The sequence below is a fragment of the Lepisma saccharinum genome, chromosome 28, assembly GCF_977018435.1.
Source record: "Lepisma saccharinum chromosome 28, izLepSacc3.1, whole genome shotgun sequence".
In the NCBI taxonomy this organism is placed as follows: domain Eukaryota; kingdom Metazoa; phylum Arthropoda; class Insecta; order Zygentoma; family Lepismatidae; genus Lepisma; species Lepisma saccharinum.
In genome coordinates, this window is record NC_139256.1 from 1,563,975 (window position 1) to 1,589,020 (window position 25,046).

At 35.9% G+C, this 25,046-nt stretch overlaps 1 protein-coding gene across 3 annotated transcripts in view; it reads left to right on the forward strand.

Moving 5' to 3' along the window:
- Nucleotides 1-25,046, forward strand: part of LOC145980594 (uncharacterized) — a 163,608-nt gene that overhangs the window by 96,901 nt on the left and 41,661 nt on the right. For all 3 annotated transcript variants that reach the window (XM_083113630.1, XM_083113631.1, XM_083113632.1), the window contains one exon: nucleotides 21,219-21,322. In XM_083113630.1, coding sequence (XP_082969756.1) covers nucleotides 21,219-21,322 — 104 coding nt within the window. The remainder of the gene's footprint in view (nucleotides 1-21,218; nucleotides 21,323-25,046) is intronic.

Genomic DNA, 25,046 nt, shown 5'->3' on the forward strand with positions numbered 1-25,046 from the left:
ATGTCCATTGCAAGTCTTTATAACATTTCACTTTCAACCTTTCTCAAGGGGCTCTTCACACCCATTTTTTAACTCCGGTATGGGTTCGATACCCGGTGGAGACCCATAGTGTTTCGGATCCCACTTTAAACGGTAGGTTCAACCCAATTAGCCTTTCTGTGTATAAAGTAGACCTAAAAGAACAGTTCAAACTCAAGTAAGGATATTAGATAAGAGGATTCTTCCTCACATACATTGAATGGCCCAATATGGTCATTATGCCTACAAGTCCCAAAATTTATTTCAAGCATCTTACTTCCAATTACATATATAAATTATATTGTTAGCATTAAACATATGGAATATAGAGTAAAAGACTATAAGGAATCCTTAAAATCCTACATCAATTAATTTCCACTGTATTGAATATTATCATAATATTGTTAATGAAATTCCATTAGACAAACCATTGATAGTCATACTGATAGGTTTCTTGGTCGGACACTCACTATGGTGACATGTTATACTTCACCAAGAATGAATTTACATGTTGAAATACTCCAGAAGAAGAGAACAGTTTCAGAGTCAGTACATTACTCCTAATGATTTAGTACTTATACTGTGGAAATGTAAAACATTATATTCTATTGCTAATAACAAATGTAAGGGAAAATAAACAAACACATTGTTATTCAGGTATATATATATTTATTGAATCACTAGTAATTAATATATTTTGCATAAGGTATGTTAATCTCTTCAAGGTCCTACAGACTTAAATTAGAAGAGATTAATAGGCAAGTAAAAGTATAAAAGTAAATTTTAAATAATCTGAAAGTAACTTACAGCTGCAAATATTAATTTTCTTCAAAATTTGAAAAGTTTTTACATGTAAAAAAAGTATTGAAATATATTCCAAAAGTAAGACAATAACAAGCTAAAATAGCAAATAAAATACAGTAAATGAAAGTAGTACCCATATAACATCTGAGTATTTCATGTTTTAAATTTCTTATATATTATGTATTTAAAAAAAACAAATCATAAATCATCAAATAAAATGTGATTGTTCATAAAAATGTACTATAATTTTCTAAAAGATGCTGAGTATGGATAATACATACACAGAAGATTTTATGTAACATTATAAAAATACAGTACTAAGGAAATTGTTGCATATTGTGAAAAAGTGATACATATACACATTTCTGCTAGACGACATGCGACAATATTCATGTGAAGTTTCCAAGAAACCCCACAATGAAGGAATATTTGTGTGCAATTACATGTCCAAAATGGTCACATTCCCACTGATAATGTGCAATGCTAATGCAAGGCAAAGTGGAAAACTGAAACTGAGGCAGCATAGAAAGCTTGGTAGGTACAGTACGAATGTATTTAAGTGCTAAATGGACCAACCAACCAGTTCATCTACTAATGGATTGTGAAATGTCACATTTCTTGAAAGAGGCATGCAGCGGATCGATGTTGTGAATATGAAGTAGAGTGATGTCTCCAGGATCTGGAAAAAGTACCGTAAGACATGCACTGTGGTGGCTCATCCTCGACAAAGGCTAAAATGCAAGACAACGGTTCAAAAGGATTGATACCTACGGTTGATGGTTTGACACTAAGAGATCCAAAATGCATCTGAAGTAACTGTTGCTCAACAAATGGCTCACAATCGACTCCACAAAGGTTCTTTACAAGCCAAGAGATCTTTAGCAACACCAAGTATCCATAGGAATCATAGGGTTGCTCAGGTCACATGGACGCTGTAGCATCGGAATTGTACAAGGCAGCAATGTCCACTGTTTACAGATGAAACCTCTATTGCTTTCCACCATGCCTACAATAAAGTTTCATGTGTGGAGGCACCCCAGAGAATGCTTGCACCCACAGTTTGCTACATAACATCATTAGCATCAGCAGCAAAGAGCTTAGGTGGAATAATGTATGGCCAGCGAACACTCCTTATGCCAATCCAGTGTCATATGGCAAGTTAAAGGAACAGAGACTGCATCCTCGAACTCATTTTGAGTCATATTACTGTGGCCCATGGTGAACATTGCATGCTGGTGAATGATATCCCCCCCCTCCCGCCACCACACCCATATCATTACCCAGTTACTGCAGAAGCACAACACAACCTCAACTGCATTGAAAATGCATGGCACTCTTAAATACACATATCACCATGGAACCATACTCCTTAGGTTACATTGGACATGGTGAAAAATATGCCACATCATGCAGAAATGCCGCATACCCAGATAGGATCCTAAAAAACAGAAACTACTGAATCAGAGAACACCTGAAAACCAGAAACTATTGAATCAGAGAACGCCTTTATGATAGCTAACACTCATTGTGCACCTTTGTTGTTCTGGGTCATTTTGTAAGAATGCTACTGTATACTCTTCTTCATCTTGTTTTACGTAGAACACTTTACCTTTGCCTTCAAATAGACATGTTTGCTTTCTGCCTCGATTCCTGGTATATCCTATTTCCATCAAGACCTACATATCAACATCATTTCTGTAAACATCACAATATGCAACAATTGTATTGTACATAAGAATATAATTTTATAAAAACAAATCCTAAAGGTAAAACAATAACAACAAAGTTTAACAAATCTTAAAAACATGAAATAAATTGTGATTGCTCATAAAAAATATACTAATATTTTCCAAAATGAAAATGGATAAAAAACATAAATATATATAAACAAATTGATATATAACATTATAAAAATACATAAATAAATACTATCATCAAAACATATTAAAAAATTAAAACACCAATAAAGAAGCTAAAATAAAAATCTCAATAAAATATGTAAAATATGCTTTAAAAACACTTTTTGAGTATTCCAAGTTTTAATTTTCTTACATATTGAACATTTAAAAAGGTCAAATTATAAAATCATCAAATACAATGTGTGCTCACAAAAAATGTACTATAAAATTCTGAAACATGCTGAGCATAGAAAATATATACATGAGTTATAGATATAAAATAAAAATACATAAAATTAAAAATTTGATAAAAACATTTCATTCACTTACTTTATATTGATATGATCAATTCAGTTAAACAGAATAAGCTAAAATTTCCAAAAATTCATAAAGCTGAAGACAGCTTCAATCAACATTACTTCTGCACTTCAGACCAGAAGTTGATGAACCAAGTGGCAGTAACAGGGAAACTAACACACAGCTCATGGGGTCAGAATTGAAGGAAACTGAAGCAACAGTTGATAGTGAAAAGAGTGCAAGTGGTTGTCCAGTTGCAAGTGAGGAAATGGATATAGCAGCTTCACCCTGTGCAATGGAAATAACTGCAGTTGACCCATGTTCGACTCCTAAAAGGCCAACTACTTCTGGCAGGAGCAAGCCTACTCCTCGTACACAAGCAAGACTAAACAACATGAGAAGTACCATGTCAAAGCTGCGTTCCCAGTTGTTTAGAGCAAGAAAGAAAGTTAGGAAGGTATCGGAACATCTTGTCCGAATTGAATATGAAAGGACTGTTGAAGGTATGTTGAAGAAATGTGCTGCACATCTTCCATATCACATCTTGAAATTTTTTGAGATCCAGGTGAAGCAAACGCAGAGGAAGAAAGGTGGACGTAGGTGGCCATCATAGATGAAAGAATTTGCCACAAATTTATATTTTTCAGGACCTCGTTCCTATAGACTTATTCAAAAGTACTTCTGCCTACCATCTGAAGCAACACTTAGAAGATGGATGAAGTCTATTCCAATAGGACCAGGAATAAATGACAGAATTTTAAAAGTTATTGGGCAGCATATGAAAGCCATGCCAGAGAAAGATCATGTGTGCTCTCTGGTAGTTGATGAAATGAGTATTAAACAAGGACTACATTATGACATGAGAAATGATATAGCAATTGGATTTGAGGACCTTGGAGAATTTACACGGACGGAAGGAAGGTTGGCAAGTCAGGCTCTAGCATTCATGTTGAAAGGAATCTCAAGGAGATGGAAGCAGCCCCTAGGGTATTTTTGCAGTTCAGGACCGACACCTCCAATAGCAATTGCAAGGATTGTGGAAAAACTCATTATTCAGTTGCAGGAAGTGGGTGTTGCGGTTAAAGCATTTGTATGTGATTTGGGACCAAACAATCAAGCAGCTCGGAGGATCCTTGGGGCAACAGCTGAGAGACCTTTGTTTGAAATAAATGGTAACACCATTCACAAACATGGTGTAAATATTGGTCCACATAAAGTCTCCTGGCAGCATATCATTGATCTGTATCAAGTGAGAAGAGAAAAAAAAATAGATCTGAGATTGGCACCCAAGCTCACCCACAAGCATGTTTATCTGCCACCCTTCACCAAGATGAAGGTAAAATTTGCTGCACAGGTGTTAAGTAATTCAGTAGTAGCAGCTATACACTGTTTGGTAGCATTTGGTGCTCTGTCAGCAGAAGCTATACACACAGCCAATTGTTTTGAAATACTGGATCAGCTTTTTGATGTGATGAATAGTTCTTCATTGAATGACAAAAATAAGCCAATGAGATCTGCAATAACGGGCATGTCTGAACATACAAATTTTTTGAGAGAATGTCTGGAATGGTTTAAGGAGTGGAGGTTTCCATGCCCTCGTCAGCCTCCTTCCCTTAAAGGGAGGATGAGCACAATAAGAGCAGTGTTAAATCTATGGATTGACTTGAAGAACTGCTATGGATACACACATCTGTTTACAAGAAGGTTATGTCAAGATTCTCTGGAGAACCTTTTTTCAATAATAAGGCAGAAGCATGGATGTAACAACAACCCTACATCTTATTTGTTCCAGTTAGCATTTAAGCAATCACTCACCACCTCACTTATGAAATTATCAGATTCAGCAAATTGTGAGAATGATTTGGAACATAAAATGCTCTCTTTTGAGGATTTGCAACAACAATCTATGTATGAGCTTTCCACTGAAGCAAGAGAGCAAAGTAACTTTGAAATCGAATCATCCACCACTCAGCACACATGAAAACTTTGAGAAACTTGAATTGAATGCTGTGAGATGGCATACATGTGAGACCTGCAAAGCTGCACTCGTCATAGATGATGCACAGTTAGATGATGACACACTAATTTTTACTTATTTTAAATCGGATACTAAACTTGATCATCACAATGTGTGCACCAATGAATTTTTTGAGTGTGTACTGAAATGGGAAACATCATTCAAACAGTTATTTGCAGGCATGGGACATGAGTCAAACCTGTGTAAAAGACTTGTGCAATGTGCAGTGCAAGATGATAGTGTTCGTGCCCTTGAACTTTGCACTGAAAAGGAATTAATGAATCTTCTCCATATGTACTTTACAATAAGAATTCAATGGGCGGTAAGATTCAGGAACAGAGAGATAGATGAACTAGGGAGAACAAGAAGTTTGGAATGTACAGCTGAGGCTGTAAAGGGACACTCGGCACACACAAGGACAAGAACAGGACAACACACATAAAATTATACTGGCCATAGTGCCAGTTGCCAGAGCCTCGTTTGTCTGCAAAATGCAGTCCAGGGTGTACTAACGTGGAAGTGAGGTTGACAATTGGGTGTACAATCTGGAAGGTCACTCCTTACACCCCTTTTAATTTTTTTTGTATCATATTAAATTTGTCTTCACACATATCCAGAAGAAATATATCTATGATGTGTACATCACATTACCATATAAATTAAGGAAATTTTAAATCATATTCTCAATTTCATTATCAGCGGTTCCATATTTTTGCAATATATAATAATTCATTTGTTAATAGTAGTGTTCAATTTACATTAAAATACCAAACAAAATGAAACTCTACTTTTGCCAGTGGTGACTACAATAAGAGATACACGGATGCCAAACAAATGTATTGCATACATTTGTAGATTATTCTATAGACATTAATGTTTGGATTCAAATAATAAATGATTTTCAAGGGGCAAAATTCAGTAACAAATTCAATGCATTCTAGCACATACAAAATGAACACAAAGCATTAACATATCCTCTATTTTGTGATTTTCAAAATCTATAAATAAAACATTTTAATAATAATTAAGATATTAAATGCATGCTAGCAGACACAAAAAAGAACATTAGTAACATTTTATGAAATAAAGTTGTAACTATTCAGTAATTAGAAACTATAATATTTCACTATTTTGTGAATAACAAAATCAATAGCAACATTTCTAAATGCAAATCATTTAATGTACTACATATCAATGAAACAAACCTTGAACGAAATGTCACTAACTCATGAATGCAATAATAAATAACAAAACCTTATTTGTATACATTCCACAGAAGATCAACTCTCCACAAAGTCACAAACAAACTTTGGTAGAACAAAATTTTGAAGGAAAAAAATTAACCACAATGTTTCACTGTTTTGTGGAAAGGTTCCAGACTTCTTGTTCTCCCTAGTTCTTCTATCTCTCTGTTCCTGAATCTTACCGCCCATTGAATTCTTATTGTAAAGTACATATGGAGAAGATTCATTAATTCCTTTTCAGTGCAAAGTTCAAGGGCACGAACACTATCATCTTGCACTGCACATTGCACAAGTCTTTTACACAGGTTTGACTCATGTCCCGTGCCTGCAAATAACTGTTTGAATGATGTTTCCCATTTCAGTACACACTCAAAAAATTCATTGGTGCACACATTGTGATGATCAAGTTTAGTATCCGATTTAAAATAAGTAAAAATTAGTGTGTCATCATCTAACTGTGCATCATCTATGACCAGTGCAGCTTTGCAGGTCTCACATGTATGCCTATTGAGGAATTTTTTGCAAAAATATCCAGCCACGTACCTCACAGCATTCAATTCAAGTTTCTCAAAGTTTTCATGTGTGCTGAGTGGTGGATCATCAATGTCAACTTCGATTTCAAAGTTACTTTGCTCTCTTGCTTCAGTGGAAGGCTCATACATAGATTGTTGTTGCAAATCCTCAAAAGAGAGCATGATATGTTCCAAATCATTCTCACAATTTGCTGAATCTGATAATTTCATAAGTGAGGTGGTGAGTGATTGCTTAAATGCTAACTGGAACAAATAAGATGTAGGGTTGTTGTTACATCCATGCTTCTGCCTTATTATTGAAAAAAGGTTCTCCAGAGAATCTTGACATAACCTTCTTGTAAACAGATGTGTGTATCCATAACAGTTCTTCAAGTCAATCCATAGATTTAACACTGCTCTTATTGTGCTCATCCACCCTTTAAGGGAAGGAGGCTGACGAGGGCATGGAAACCTCCACTCCTTAAACCATTCCAGACATTCTCTCAAAAAATTTCAGCATGTTCAGACATGCCCGTTATTGCAGATCTCATTGGCTTATTTTTGTCATTCAATGAAGAACTGTTCATCACATCAAAAAGCTGATCCAGTTTTTCAAAACAATTGGCTGTGTGTATAGCTTCTGCTGACAGAGCACCAAATGCTACCAAACAGTGTATAGCTGCTACTACTGAATTACTTAACACCTGTGCAGCAAATTTTACCTTCATCTTGGTGAAGGGTGGCAGATAAACATGCTTGTGGGTGAACTTGGGTGCCAATCTCAGATCTAATTTTTTTTCTCTTCTCACTTGATACAGATCAATGATATGCTGCCAGGAGACTTTATGGGGACCAATATTTACACCATGTTTGTGAATCATGTTTCTCACTGCCTTCAGTAAGTGTGGAGGATCATATATGCAGTGAATGGTCTTACCATTTATTTCAAACAAAGGTCTCTCAGCTGTTGCCCCAAGGATCCTCCGAGCTGCTTGATTGTTTGGTCCCAAATCACATACAAATGCTTTAACCACAACACCCACTTCCTGCAACTGAATAATGAGTTTTTCCACAATCCTTGCAATTGCTATTGGAGGTGTCGGTCCTGAACTGCAAAAATACCCTAGGGGCTGCTTCCATCTCCTTGAGATTCCTTTCAACATGAATGCTAGAGCCTGACTTGCCAACCTTCCTTCCGTCCGTGTAAATTCTCCAAGGTCCTCGAATCCAATTACTATATCATTTCTCATGTCATAATGTAGTCCTTGTTTAATACTCATATCATCAACTACCAGAGAGCACACATGATCTTTCTCTGGCATGGCTTTCATATGCTGCCCAATAACTTTTAAAATTCTGTCATTTATTCCTGGTCCTATTGGAATAGACTTCATCCATCTTCTAAGTGTTGCTTCAGATGGTAGGCAGAAGTACTTTTGAATAAGTCTATAGGAACGAGGTCCTGAAAAATATAAATTTGTGGCAAATTCTTTCATCCATGATGGCCACCTACGTCCACCTTTCTTCCTCTGCGTTTGCTTCACCTGGATCTCAAAAAATTTCAAGATGTGATATGGAAGATGTGCAGCACATTTCTTCAACATACCTTCAACAGTCCTTTCATATTCAATTCGGACAAGATGTTCCGATACCTTCCTAACTTTCTTTCTTGCTCTAAACAACTGGGAACGCAGCTTTGACATGGTACTTCTCATGTTGTTTAGTCTTGCTTGTGTACGAGGAGTAGGCTTGCTCCTGCCAGAAGTAGTTGGCCTTTTAGGAGTCGAACATGGGTCAACTGCAGTTGGCCTTTTAGGAGTCGAACATGGGTCAACTGCAGTTATTTCCATTGCACAGGGTGAAGCTGCTATATCCATTTCCTCACTTGCAACTGGACAATCACTTTCACTCTTTTCACTATCAACTGTTGCTTCAGTTTCCTTCAATTCTGACCCCATGAGCTGTGTGTTGGTTTCCCTGTTACTGCCACTTGGTTCACCAACCTCTGGTCTAAAATGCAGAAGCAATGTTGATGGTAGTTTTTCCTTGCCTGTAATTGGGTAATTTATATAAAAATATACACATCTATTATGACAATGATTCATATTTTGTCAATGGAAAGTTTCAGCTGTTTACTTACTGACGAAAAATACAAAACTTATATATATTCTGTAACAGTACCAACATGATTCCATGTGCATGCCACTTCCAAAACTGAACATGTGATATGCCTTCAATTGTTCCTTAGACAAGCTCTTTTGTACACATGAATCTTACATGAAATAGTATTGAGGCATGAGAGAGTTAAGCTGTAGTTATATAAATACTTTTGGAATGTCCATACTAATTCAGAAGTGAGTAAACTCTGTCCAGAATATAACCTCACTTTCTTTCATGATGTCAGTGTTATTTGAAAATTACGCTACTGTGAAACATAATAAAATATCCCATTTGTGATTATTTCCTATAATAATGAAACAAATGTAACCCTCATTTAAGGAAAAGGAAGTAGAGTTAAGTAACATGAAGGGCATAAGAAATAAAGTTCCTGACAACAACAACATTTACTGTAAACTAAAAGGAACAAAGCCACTGTCACTTCAAAATAATATCAATTCTGTTCAATCAATTGTATCCCTTCAATTGTGATGTACCTCATTAGTTGATGGGAATACTTGGAATCAATGTGGACTGATTTGAATCTCAATTTAAATCAGGTGACTTTTTTAGAAACAAATCACTCATTTAAATCACTTTTGGTGAAAGTACATTAACTTTGTAACAATTTAATTGTGTTGATGATGTGAAGCTCATACGATAGGAAATGTAATATGTAAACTGTAATCACACTTACATTTCTCTTGATTTAAAATACAGTAATTTTTATAGGTAAAAATAGCAATTTTTTTATCATTAACACCCTCAACAAACATTTCCATAGTAGGTTCACATATGTACAGTCTCAAACAGAAAAATGTGTGCATTTTATTTCCTTTAACCAAACTGTTCAAATATTTTACAGGACTGTTCAGCTGAAAAACTTTTCTATAACAAAAAATCTCTATATATATGATGCAAAAACTATACAATCAATTCTAAGTGTGTTTTTTTTACCAAAAATAAAATCTGATTTATCATTTTTTTATCCACCCTGCTTGGAATATTTAGTGAAACATTAAATACATTTGTTTCTAACATCCTCAAGAAATGTATTGTGTTGTTAGGTGTTATGTACTTTAAGCAAAATTCATCTCTAAAGCATACATATTTTTTTAATGCAGAAAATAGAAAATACCATTTCTTATGCATGAGCCATAACTGATGACAATGTTATTCCATACGAAATGCAATATACTTACTTGGTTCTACATCTGGGTATGCTTCATGCACTAACTTATTTCTATTACAATTCATAAACATCTTGTCCGAAAAATGATCTCCACAAACTCTGTAATTTTGGTATGCTTTGTGCCTCAATTCCTTTCTCCATATTTTTTCCAACCATATCTCAGCTCTACGATAAAAATAAAAGATGAGAAATTATTTTAGAAACACATAACTATGCAAGACAAAGCACTCTGCATTTTATGTCACTCAAAAAAGATAAATTCCATGGTGCTAGAGTTGTTTGTGAGCTAAGGTCAAAGCTTGTCATCACAAAGAAAAGTTGCTGAAATGAATATGCATCAGATCACTATCTGTATCTGTTGAATAAAGTACAAGAGTGGTGTCAAATGTATAAGGGTCCATTCTGTGATAGCTCCTTCAACTATTGCGGAAAATCTTATGTGCTTGTCAACATTCAATTGATTTATTTTTAATCACTATTCACATTATTTCTCATCGTAACTAATTCTTATGGTACCATACAGTGTGTGACAATGCAAATAAAAAAAATATTATAGATATTGAACTAAACTTGCTAACATATGAAGCAAAGTTTTACCACATTATTTTTTAGAAAGATTCACTGAAGCTTGCTGCCTAACCTCCAACTGGCTAACAATGCAATTTTGTCATTGAATTGATCATGGAATCTACTCCCGGGAGTGCTTTCAAGAAAAATGTTATGACTCAACATATTTCTGAATAATATACCAGGCCAGAAAATATGTCAACAAATGAAAATCACCAATACCATCTGGTAGATCAAAGCCCATGACCAGCAACAGGAGCTATTACAGCACTAATATTAACTACAGGAATAATTAGATGATCCAATCAACAAAATATATTATTATTAATAATACGAGTAACATCCATAATTATTACACTAATTCAAGTGACTAAAGCACATAGATTAAAATGAGATTTCAAACACAAAATCTTCCTCCTGTGGCACCAGTGAGAAAGGATTGTTCTTTACAGTAACACATATGTAAATGTTGGTAAAATAGAGGGAAACTCTCATATACTGCACATGTAGGTTGGTTAGATTCATTTAGTTTCCAAAATTAGTGATTACTTTTGACTTGTAAATATGAATTGCATGTCTATTTCAAATTTGAATGTGTGTGTAAAGACACTTAATTGAAATTAATGCACAAAGGGAAACAATATCATCTGGTGTACATTTACATTCATGGCTACTTCATACCTCAATCAGGGAACAAGGTACTGATTGTGAAATTCCAATATTTCATGCCACACATGAATTTTGTACATTAATTGTATTCTCATCTCTATAAGTACATATTGAAGTTTTCCGATTAGTTACTTTGTTTTCTTTGCAGAACTTTATTTACATCACACTTCATCCTTATGTGAGTAAGTTTGAGTGGTTTGATGTTTCTATGTGCTTAGGGATGTACCAATCTGTACGTTTTAAGTATGCCAAGTTTGGCCCACGTTTTTTTTGTTTTATTGTAATTTCATCATGATACGAATGCAAATTTAACATGGTTCGATTTCGAATTACTTCTGTTAACACATACTGCGGAGCTTTAGCGATTACTTATGATTTGGTTCAATGTATGCTTTCGTAGTTAGGTTAGGCAGGCCAGGTTTGGTTCTCTTAGTATTATAAATAAATTCCCTAAATTCTTTCTACAAAGGATCCGATTTACTTCTACATTAATTCCCACTAGTCTACGATACTTACAGTCGCTTGTCAAAGGAAAATACATGCACGCAAGCCTGCGTAAGGTAATTTTTAAGTTGTTTTTTGAACATAAATAAACATAAATAAATTATTTTTTAAAAATCGAAAGAGTGCTAATTACTTTAAGGAAGGTTCAAATTTCGTGTGACAATGATTGCTAAAATTCTACGATAATTAGTATTCCTGCTAAGAGAATTTTTTAAAAAATCATAGAACAGATAGGAACCGTTACCTTTGGTTTCATCGCTTTAATATTTACACACATTTTTTCATCTCCTGTACATGTTGACAGAGTTTTATATGCTAGAAGAAATAAACTTCATGCAGTAACGAATAGGAGCGCGATAACTTGCAACTTTTACAACATGCACAAATGAGCTTTTCTGAACTTCAAGTCATTCCCACTATTCTCGTTGGCTTCCTATCCTCCTGTGTGACTTATAAATAGCATTAAGTTACAAAATCGAACCTTTACCCTTTTAGACGTTTTTCCTAACACATGGCCTTTTACTTAAATGAAGCAAAATACAGAATACGAAGACATGCTAGGAATTATTCTCCGTGGAAACTAACTTTATGGAAATGATTTTTACAGAAAGAGCGAGCAGAATTCATAAATAACTAACCTTTCAGGATTTGATGGAACACGAAAAAAAGGCAGCTCTGGATTCCTCTTGTGACAGTTGTTACAATAAAAAGCTGCACAATAAGCCATTGTTTTTGTTTTTCTACATCCGTCTTAATATAGTTAGCGACTTAGCGTACATCCATCACCACAGATCATATGGAACGATGTTACGTCACAGATTACGTCATGTAGAAGTAGTGACTTTAAAAATACGATTTTGCTTATACATGTTTAAGACGGGAAAGGCATTTAATAAAATACAAAATCACGTACAAGTGATCATCATTGATTAATAGATACATAAACTAAATTTTTAATGAGAAAATTAGGATTTAGCATCGATGGTGGTGCCGACTGGTAGCTGGTTAATTCATGCACAAACAAATGAATTCCGAAATTAACCTTATTCGGATTTTTGCACCAGTGCGGGAGGCCGGAGACGGTCCTCTCGCGAACTCTACCGGCCGCTTCCGCAACCACCACAGCCCGCCGGCCGCTGCCCGCCAGAAACTTTGAACCTTCCTCTTTTCATTGGTATATAGCTTGTTCAATTTGGATCTGTACTTCCCTACCTATGACGTTTTGAAAATGGGTTCATGATTTATAATAACCCTGTATTTGGCCAGATACAAATTAGATACCACACGTAAAATGATTTTTAGTGTTATGGATTAGCAAGTTTGATTTTTTATTGTGGCAATAGGAGCTTCTTGCGTGAATTTTCTTACTAGTTTCATAACTGTAAACATATTATAAGTTTATGTCAAAATGTGTAGGAGATGAGTTTTTTTCTCTATCGATGGCCACCTGTGAGTAAGTAAGTTAGTTAGGCATTTCTAATGGGACCCACATGTCAATTTGCCTGGACCCTTCTGAACGAGTCAGGCATTTTCATGTAATAAGTTACTGTGAACCCCACTCGACCGGCTAACACATTAAATAATGACAACAAACACTGAGTTGTGATGTTTTTTTGTTTTGTTTTGTTTTTTGTGCACAGAGTCGATCAGTAATACTACTAACTGCGATTGAGGATACATCTCCTAAGTTCACCGACCCTTTCAATTCCGTGCTCCTCTAAAAGAATTTCCATTTTGAATTGTGTCATTGTTGACACACAACATGTGTTTTTTTAATATCCTTTTACATATGGACGGGTTAAAGTTACAGTGGTGTAAGTCACTTTCTTAAAAAGAAAAAACAGTCTGACTCAAATAACTTTGCTGATCAACACAATAGCTGTTTCCTTTATCACTAGACCTTAAACTGACATCTGTTGACAGTTGAATCAATCTTTGATTTACTTCACATTTTCTGTTAACAGATTGACTTATGAAGATATGGTTTCTGTGTCGAAGTCTTTTTTTTTAAAAAAAGTGACTTACACCACTGTAACTTTAACCCGTCCATATAAGTGACAATATATGTTGAATTTCTAGGATTATACCACAATCAGGAGCACAGAGAACACTGAGGCGTCGCTACACCTCGCCCTCCTGCATTGTGCGGGTTACAGGGGTGGCTGCTATGCCACTGAAATGCAATAATCTACCCAATACACTGAAGTCTTCATATGAAATTAGAAATGAATTGCAATGAAGTGTGGATCTCTTAAATATAACTAGTAACAATGCTTAGCTCTCAAGACTTAGCAAGTCTATGAAAATCCTTTTACCTTACAGTATTCAGAGAAGACGCATGGATGGAAACCAATTTGCTAAATTTAGCTCTTCCTTCATGTTACAGATATGAATCCTCACCACCTCCCCTCCCACGACCCCACCATATCATGAAATGCAATGACAAAACAGAATCGGCAGGTTTCTTCTTTTACAGAAAAGAAAAGTTTCAGTGACCAGTGTGTGTACCAAACTGGGCGCCTTTGCGAATGTACATTCTGGCAGGGTTTCCAACTCAAATTGGTATATACAACAATATGCTACCTTGTATATTTTACAACTTAAGACCAAAGTGGATTTATAATCATTAACTGACCTATGTTTGCTAATTAAGATTGTTGTAAATTTTCAGGTGAAGTAAATGTTTTAAGAACAGTCTTAACCCACCGTAAACTGCACAGCAGCACTGTGCCGCCTTTTTTGAAATTTCGAATTATTTTCCTTACAATCACAATAATGGTCTGGAAAGCACTAGGTAACTTATCTACACTATACCCACGAAAACACAGGGATGTTTGCGCCTTTTGTACAGCATTCCTTCAGTTGCTTACATGATTAAATAACAAATATTTTCTCATGCTCTCTCTCGCTCTCGTTTTAGTAGTGTTTTATTTAAATATACTATAACACCATTCAGGCTTGTTTCCATGATAATCAAAAACTCAATATGCTGACCAAGGCAGAATTTATTTTATTTTAAAACAAAAAAATTAAAGGTTACATTTCAACCTTCTAACAAGGTCATCTTTACACTGTGTACCAAATACAAATAAAATGAGGTAGAAAACAAGAAGATACACAAAAATAAACTCCCCTCCAGACACAAGATAATAAGAAAGTTGTTTACCTGGAACATTCACTTTCCAGGTGTTCCAGCAGGTGACCTCCTGTCAACTGTTGTATCATCTGACAGGCGATTTTGATAAACATTTCCTTTCATCTGGAACTTGGTTGGACTCCTTATCTCATGCTCTTTTTCCTTATCTTTTCTTTCTTCATTCCTCTTCCTTCTTTTCTCCTCTTTCGCTCTTGTCCTTTCCACTCTTTCTACACCTTCTTCCATTCTTTGTTTATCTTAAGTCCCCCATTCCATTTCATTGTGTCTTCTTCTTGTTTTAAAAATGGAAAATAGGGAACGTGCAGTGGCGTGCCCAGGGGGGGGGGTTGGTGGGGGTTAAAACCCCCCCCATTGGTTTCGTCATTTAAAAAAATTCAAAGCAGAAATACATTTTATTTCATAAATTGCCAATATTGTAAAATGTTTACATTTGGCAATGAGAAATGTATTGCTTCTTCAATTACTTATGATAATATTGGAGTTGAGTTACAGCAATGCACAGGCATTCATTCATTCCTTAGTCACTGAAAAGGAAAGAGAATTTCCTTCTCAGTATGGTCAAGAAAAGAGCCGTACCCCTTGGAATGCGAACTGAAGGAATCCCTCCTCCCCTTTCTTTCACCCACGATGACCCTCTTAGGAGTATGACCCTCCCTTTCCTGTTACGACAGTGCTGCTAACTTCCCATTTCTTTCTTTCCCCTTCTTATACCATTTATAAAAGCAGAGCAAAGTTCTGTGAGATTTGAATCACTACAATTAGTAGGCAAAGTAAGTCAAAATCTTATTTCGCACCTGGATGCATATTTATTTCAAAATATCAATAATTATAATAATAATAATAATTGTTGCAGGCAGTAGCGAGGCATGGTTTTACGAAGTAGGCAATCGATGTTTTGTACAATAGCATGCCGGGAGGAAGGGAGGGATGCGTTATATAGCGCAACTGGCCCAGTCAGTTTCATAAACAAAATAAAAGCAATTAATATGCCAAAATATTATACGTTTTACTCTTGTGCTCTTTACAAATTAGATATTTTTTTCGCAACCAATTTCCAGCCTTCAGTTTATTGAATTTTCTTGTAACATGTGTGAAAGATCTCGCTTGAATTTGTGCGTAAATAATTTCGCAGTTGCCAACACTACTGACACTGACACTACTGGTTGCTGTCAACACTGGGGACGTAATTTGAGCTGGACCAAGCTGGATGCATGGTTCAGACATTCGACCGCCCGGTATCTTTCTCCCAAGTCCTGGTGTTCACTGGGGTTGCAGCGAGTTGCAGTCTGCAAGGTAGCAAGTCGAAGTGGTCGTGTTGTGTGTTACGTTTCTGCATGTGTAATAGATTTTTGACGTGGAACTAAAGATGGATAGAAAAAAGAGGAGAAATACATTATTAGATTATTTCAAAAAGAAACAAAAAATGGAAGATGAAGCTTCACCTTCCACAAATAGAACGTCAGAAAAGGTCGATTTAAGTTAAGAGGAATTCCATCCGAATTGCGAGAGTGAAACGTGCGAACTTTCAGACTCTTGATATTCAACAAGAAGGCATAACAGAAGATATTGCAAACCTTGTTGCAAAATTATGTCAAGGAACTGTCGAGGTAAGTGCCGTTCATTATTTGATAGCAGATATATCCATAGGCGGATTTAGAATTGTTTTTCTGGGAGGGCACAGCATGTGCTGTAAGCATACAATCGTGTGTGTGCAGGGGAGGGGTGTGCCCGCGTGTGTATGTCTGGAAGACGTGTGTAGGATGTCACCCTATATCACCAATAAACTTTCGCAGGGCGAGAGAACATTATGATGAACAAGTTTCCTCAATGATTTCAGGGGCCTCACCGATGGTGGTGTAATCAAAGAGGTCCTGGGTTTGATCCCCCTGTGAAGGTGCATTGCACAGTGGTACGTATCCCGATTTAAACTTTAAGACCAGTCCCGATTAACGTATCTGAATATAAAATGGACTTTAAAATCATTTACTTTTTGTTTTGTTCACAAACCCTCGAAAAACGATATTACCTATCTTATAGATCCACCAAGGTATTTGAAACCCTGGCGTCGGAGCAGTGGCACTAATGTCTCTAGTGTATATGTATGCAACCACATTATAAAATCACGGTTGGCATGGACAGTTTTATTATTTTGTAGGAAAGGGATAAAGTTTGTATTACGACACGGGATATACTAGATAGGCATCCTATTAACTGTAAATATTCCTTACAAATCTTCTGAATGTTTCTCTTGTACAAACGCAACAAATACAATAAGTAATATACGTGTGCAGTAATAAATTCATTTTCTGAAAGCATCTTTTCTGGCATCAGTGGTCGAAGTAGGGGATGCTGCCTTCAGTTAAGAAAGTTTCACAAATCATACCCCCAATTAGAATAATTTTCATATTGAGCATCCTCCACCTACTGTATTGTCTCCATGTTGATCCATACAAGGATGTACCCCCTCGTATTTCCAAAATCGATCAAACATCCCCTCCCTTTTCGGCTACGAATTTGCATTTCGAGCACTGTCTGGCAAGATTTTGTCGGGATCAGTGACAGATCCTGTGGTGCGGTACTGGGCTTCGGAGCGGAATGGGGGAGTGGCCCCTTCAACAGTTGGTTTCGCAGTTCCATAACGTTAACATTATACAAAATTCCTCTCCATAGACCTAATATGAAAATGAATATGACACATTAATGACACTGTAGTAGAAAATGTTAATTACTGAAGCGGTTCGTATTTGTTTGTCGACTGTCAAACAAATGTTTTGACCAATAATATAATAATACAATGCCAAAAATGTACACAATATTTAGCAAAACCATCTCCACAACAAGTACAATGTTGATTGAATTGATATTTTAAATCCACTTTATGCACAGTAAGGCTAATCGGGACTGGGCCTAAAGTTTAAAGTGAGATCCGAACCACTATTAGCCTCCACCGGGTATTGAACCCGGGACACCTTGATTACAAGGCGACGACGCTCACACTGAAATGAAACTGTGGTATCGTCATCTTGCAGCAATGCAAAGACGTCTAGTAAATGCTCTTGAAGCAATTGATATGTGCAGTGAAGTAATATTTCCCTGGGTAAACACACGTTTGCTCATATTATGTACAATCCCGGTAACAACAACATCAAATGAGAAATCATTCTCAACTTTGAGGCACTTGAAGACCTATCTTCGAAATACCATTTGCGAAGAAAGATTAAATGGGTTAGCTGCTCTGAACATTCACCGTGATATAAAAGTTACTTGTGACGACATACCAGGTGTATAAGCTTAAATCTGCTGTTTGCTCATAGATGGCGTTAGTGAGCGTATGAAGCTACCATGAGCACGCCATACCTGGTGTTTTTATGAGTTGGACATCTGCCAACACAAATCAGTGCACATCGTTAGCAGGTGCAGACAACAACAGACAGTGTTCCTGTGGTAAGCATGTCTAGTTTTGTGCCAGAAAAAGAGCATATGCGGGAAGCTCTGCTTTTCTGCTTCCATTTGAAGAAATCGGCTGCCGAATCGCATCGAATGCTTGTGGAGGCCTATGGTGACAGTGCTGTATCGGAAACAACGTGCAGGGATTGGTTTTGTCGGTTCAAAGACGGCAATTTTGACCTGAGCGACAAGAAGCGTGAAAATCGGCCCAGGAAGGTTGAGGACCATCAATTGCAGGCTCTTTTGGACGAGGACGATACCCAAACGCAAAAGATGCTTGCCGAGCAATTGGGTGTTACTCAAGCAGCCATTTCCATGCATCTACGTGCCATGGGAAAGGTTCAAAAGATCGGAAAATGGGTGCCGCATGAATTGACCGATCGGCAGCTGGAGAGACGCCAAAACACATGCGAAATCTTGCTTGCCAGACAAAAAATAAAGTCTTTCCTGCATCGGATTGTGACTGGTGATGAAAAGTGGATATATTTCGAGAATCCTAAACGCAAGAAATCGTGGGTTGATCCCGGCCAACCATCAACATCTTCCTCGAGACCAAATCGCTTCGGCCGGAAGACGATGCTGTGTGTTTGGTGAGATCAACAGGGCATCGTCTACTTTGAGCTGTTGAAACCTGGTGAAACTGTCACTGCCCACCGCTACCACCAACAACTGATCAAATTGCACCGTGCTCTGTGTGACAAAAGACCGGATTATCAAGAAAGACATGATTTTCCTCCACGACAACGCCCCATCACACACGTCAAGACTGGTCCAAAACTACTTGAAGACACGCAACTGGGAGGTGCTACCCCATCCCGCCTATTCACCAGACCTGGCCCCTTCCGACTACCATCTGTTTTCGTCGATGGGCCACGCCCTCGCTGAGCAGCACTTCGATTCGTATGCAGACGTCCGAAAATGGCTTGATGAGTGGTTTGCCTCGAAAGAGAAGGACTTTTTTTGGCGTGGTATCCACAAATTGCCCGAGAGATGGGCAAAATGTGTAGCTCGCGAGGGCAAGTACTTTGAATAAATTTCTTGTTGCTTTCTATGAACAAACCATGTGTTTTTCTGACTACAAAACAGCAGATTTAAGCTTATACACCTGGTACTGTCAGAACTCGCACAGAAACCTCGATGCCTAAATTTCAGAATTTAAATTGTTGAACTGTGGTACCTTATTTATTACTGTCTTTAAGAACTCAAGTAGTCTTAATCTCTTTAATGTTGTTACAATGTTGAGTGCACATACTTTTTGTTTAAAAATTATATTTGAGCAATTAAATATAAAATATTAATAATTTGGAAATATTCAAGCAGGTGCTTTTATATGATGCAATAAAAACATGAAGCATCCATAGCAAATACATTGATTGCGTTCATTGGGGGTAAAATCCAAGTATATTAATTATCTAATTTATTACAAGAAATTTGACCTGTGAACTGGAAAATGTGTTAGATTCATAACCCCCCCCCCTTACGAAAATCCTGGGCACGCGCCTGGGAACGTGGGCTGATAAAGGGAAAGAAAGGGAAGTCAAAACCATGTAATCTTGTTGCTGGAAGATAATTATCAACGCTGTTGTTATATATTCCATGATCCATGTTGAAAAATAAAAAAAGGACTTCCCTTTAAAATCCAGTCTCTAATAATTACCTGTACTGTTTTACATTTGTTAGATTTTGTTGTTCAGTGTCGATATTGATTTTCAGTTAATATTTCCATTATTTAGATAATGTTAATGTATCACAGTGAAGGGAAAACTGTGTTAAGTGATAACGAATCCTCGGTGACTGTAATTTTGTAATTTCATCATCATATATCCAATAGTTTGTTTCTGTGAAAAATGGACATGAATTTATGACAATTAGGCTAAAATTGTCTTTATAGAAATGCAAACTCCCCTTAAGATACTCCAAAATAAATTAGTCCAACCATGCCTACATTCATGAGACCATTGTTACCTGATTTGACAAAGGAAGTAAGTGAATTCATCTGAAGTAATTGGAATATTCTCATTTATTCTGTGCTTTATTATACCTAGCTGAGCTTAACACTTGGTTTACTACAATTTATTTAGCAGTTAGAGATTAATGAGGCAATTATGAGAAGTATTATTAATGCTTCTTTTACTGAGGTAAATGTTCTGGATGAAATGTCGATTACAGTACGTTTGTTTGAGTTTCATTTTATGTCCACTTTTATGCACAGATAGGTAAATTGGGACTGCACCTACAGTTTAAAGTTGGGTCTTAACCATTATATGCCTTCACAAAACTGCGACTGGGCCTCCCCGATGGCACAGTGGTAGGATTGTCACCTTGTAATCACGGGGTCCCGGGTTTTATAATCGGTGGAGGCACATAGTGGTTCGGATCCCACTCTAAACTGTAGGTCAAGTCCCAATTAGCCTTACTATGCATAAAGTGGACTTAAACACCAACTCAACTCAACAAAACTGGGACCTTTACATTATAATGTGATGAATTACCACTATGCAATTAATCCGGGAGAACACGCGAGGCATGGATATGACCTAAATATTGAAGTGTGATAATTTTGACCATGCACGCCTCCTCATGAAAGATGTCTCCCTGGTTAAGGAGTCAGTATGTGTATAGCATAAATTGAAAATTTCTTTGGTTTTGAAACTATTAAGTTCCACAGTACATGTTACGGTTGTATACAGTATTTCAAATGAACAGCTGACTTTTTATATTTACTGTTCCTTTAGGATTAACCTTCCATAAGATGAAAGTTATATTAAATACACTATGGACACTTTTCTGTGGATGCACCTTGAAAGATGGGACCAATCTCATTGCAATCTTATATTTGGTGAGTAATTCTGTATAAATAATTTATATTTAATTTATATATGTTGTTTAAATTTATTTTTATTAAATAAAATGTATTAATATCTATTGTCCTTTGCTTCTGGTAAATTTACATCATGACATGCAATTTACTGCTAAATTTAGAAATATTTTCAAAACGAATGGCTTTGGTAAATAACAAATCAATAATCAAAGAATGTTTAATGTCAAATTGTAGGCTTTAGGTGTCAAGAATATTAAATATTAATACATCAAAATACAATTATATGGTGACATCGATCTCTCCATTGACTGATAAAAATTCTGCCATTGGAAGTGTAAATTGTTTTAACCCTAGAACACTACCATTCATAAAATTTACATATGCCTTGCACTCAAATCCCTCTCCTACCTCACACCCACTCACCCCTCTGCCTAGCAGTGCCTCAAGTTGTCTGTCGGACATAAGGCAGCACTGTGGTAAGGAGGGTGCAAGCGCTGATCATCTTGATGTGGTTTGTTATGTTGTGCAATGTATGTCAATTTTACATAGCTGTAGTAAAACGAGAAAAAAATTTCACGTAATTTTGGCATTTGTAAATTCGATTTGGATAGTTAGATTTTGAAAACAAAAGTTGAGAACAAGGCACTATTTTCTTCTAAGACTAAAATTACATTTATCCCTTATATACAGCATTACGAATATCATTATTCTGTTCTTTTCATTGTTTGAACTTTTTGCCTTCATTCTTAATGTACGAATGGGCTTGTCAATCAGAATCTTCTCTTAAAATATTCTATGTTTAATAAAACCATGCTTATACATTTTAAAATGAAGAATAAAACTCCAATATAAGGAAAATAAACGAAATAATGTTCACAAAGAATCGTCATTTTGTTTTCATGATGTAGAGGTTATTTTAAAAATCGATTACTTCATGTACGTAAAATTTACGTAGCACAGTAATATTGGAACACGGTAGTGTTCTATGGTTAATGACCATTGGTTTATTGACACTTTCATACATTTTGTTGAAGCAGCACAACATGCTCAAAATATATGGAGAAAGAAATCCCAAGTGACCAACATTGGGCCAACCATACTGAAAATGCTTTCTACTATTTTTGGTAGAAAGTTCAACCGTGTCCACTGTTTCAATAGTTTTCAGTGCATCAATTGGTGTTGAGACCCTGGCTTTTGCCTAAACCCAAATTTCCTTTTAGTTAAGTTCACAGAAGGCACAAATGAAAATGTTAAAACATTATAACTTTGAATATATAACTACATTAAAACATTTTTTTACAATCACTAGGGACATGCATATTTCGTTTTTGACGAAAAAACGAAATTTTAAAAAAACACATTGTAGTGTTAATTTTTCATGTTTTTGAAAAGTGTGAGATGCATTTTGTGACCATGTTTTGTCACGAAATAATGCGAAAAGAACTGCAAAAAGCGAAATTAACTCTTAAACACGAAATTTAGGGTTTATTGACCGACGCGACACCTTCTGAGGTCTGAATTATCCTGAGAGTTATGCAATTCCCGGTAAATTGATTAATTCTGCTGTTAATATTGGAGAAGCAAAAATGGACTCCTTTACACAGAAATAAACTTAATACTCTGATAACTACATAAATGTGCTATTAGAAGTGAAATGTTAATTCTGTGGAATAAGTGTAGTTTTTAAATCAAATTTAGGATTATATTCACAATTTTAAAACCAAAATGTCTTTATATATACACCACTTTTCATCCAATTTTTCACCGCTATAACACCGATATTTTATTTTATTTACCGCTTTTGAACTCGAAATTGACTCAGTTTGTATACCGAAATTTTGCTTTTTTATTTACCAAAAATATGTGCCTCTAACAATCACCATAATTTTGTTATTATTCTTACTGGCCCTATCAACTGTGTGTTGATTTTGGTCATCTTATCTGTAGTGTAGTTCTGACAAAATGAATTCAGTTTACAATGCACTTATGATACACAGGAAAGGAAGAAAGGAGAAACAAATACTGTGATCACTGTAGATTGTAAAAGTTCTAGTCATATAAACTGTAAACTTTTCCACGGCATAAAGAATAGCAAGGCATTCATGCATACTGTATGTGATTTCAATTCATTTCAAAGTTCAACTGATATACTGAATGACATTTACATTCTTATGTACTTAGTCTAATTTACGCTTTCTCCAAGTTTGTTACGATTTACCCTTTGTGAAGAGCCAGTATTTCTGTGATCATCTGGATAATGAAGGAGAGCTATTTTGTTCATTATCCAATTGTGAAAGTTATATTGTCTGAACAAGGATCCCAATTCACTTCAAAATCTTGGAAAGACTTTAATGAATCTTTGGGAATAAGACATTTATGTAAAACGCCTTATCATCCCCAAGGAAATCCAGTTGAGAGAACTAACAAGGAAATAGTACATGTACTTTGTGTGTACTGCCAACATGACCATCAGATGTATTTCTTTTGTTCAAAAAACTGTTGATAAAAATTGAGCATCTAAGAATGGTTGTTAAATAAATGCTATCATGTACAGTCATGTTCAAAAAATCTGTCGCATGGATTTTTTCTAAGTCCAACGTCTTACAAAATTATGTTGGTAGCTCTGAAACAAGGAAGTGTTGTGAAATATACGATCCTCCAATTAGAGTGAAGTTCGATTCAAAGAAACAGGAGGCGTGACTCACGGTCTTGTCCACAGGAAGTTCAACCAATGCAGCATTTCCAAATATGAGATAACGTCCCCATTGGTTAAATATTGTTTCAATAATGCGAATCGGCAGAAAGATTGCGCAAAAGTTTACTTTGTCGTTTTAATTGCCTTGAATCGTTTCAAATTAGTATTAAATTGTCCCAATTATAGTTCACGAACTTAATATGATGTATTCATGTATGTGTTTGACAATCATATATCACTCATTAGAACAATTTTCACATTGTTTTCACTACGTGAGATGACATTTCATTTACATTTACGATAAAATAGTGGTTTGGGTGTAATAACAGTTTTCATTAATTAATTTAGAGATACATTTTTATTTGTTGAGTTAATGATTAGGTTAATTCGTTATTTCTCGCGAAAAGAGGGAACCACAGCTGAAAGAAAATACACAACTTGTATTATTGAGGTCAAGAGTTCGTTTTAACATCACTTTCTGCACACATAGGCTAATCACGACTCGGGATACATTTAAATTGGAATCTGAAACATTATGCGACCTGACTGGAACTCGGAAAAGGACACACTGATTACAAGACGTCGATACATTACCACTTGGTCTGGCGAACGCCAATAATAATGAGGGGTTGTGGGAGTGGGAGAGGGGTGACGGAAAGTAGAAAATAAATAGTATTTTGGGGGGTATTTAATGTTATATTTATACACATACAAACCTAAGAAAATATTTATTTTGATACATGTGTGTGGGGGGTGGGGAAGGGGGGAAAGAGAGGGACAGAAATATATTGGGAGAGATGGGACGAAGAGGTGATTGTGGAAAATGTTTTATTTGACGTTCAGTAATAAAAACAATCAAATCAATGATGATTATCTTATAAATACCATATTTAATGTAAATTTGTTTTAAAAATGGGGGCGGGGAGCTGTTTGTTTTACGTTCAGTGCAGGATAACAAGTGGAGACACATAGTGGTTCGTATCTCACTTTAAACTGTAGGTCCAGGCCACATTAGCCTATCTGTGTATAACGTGGATTTAGAATTCA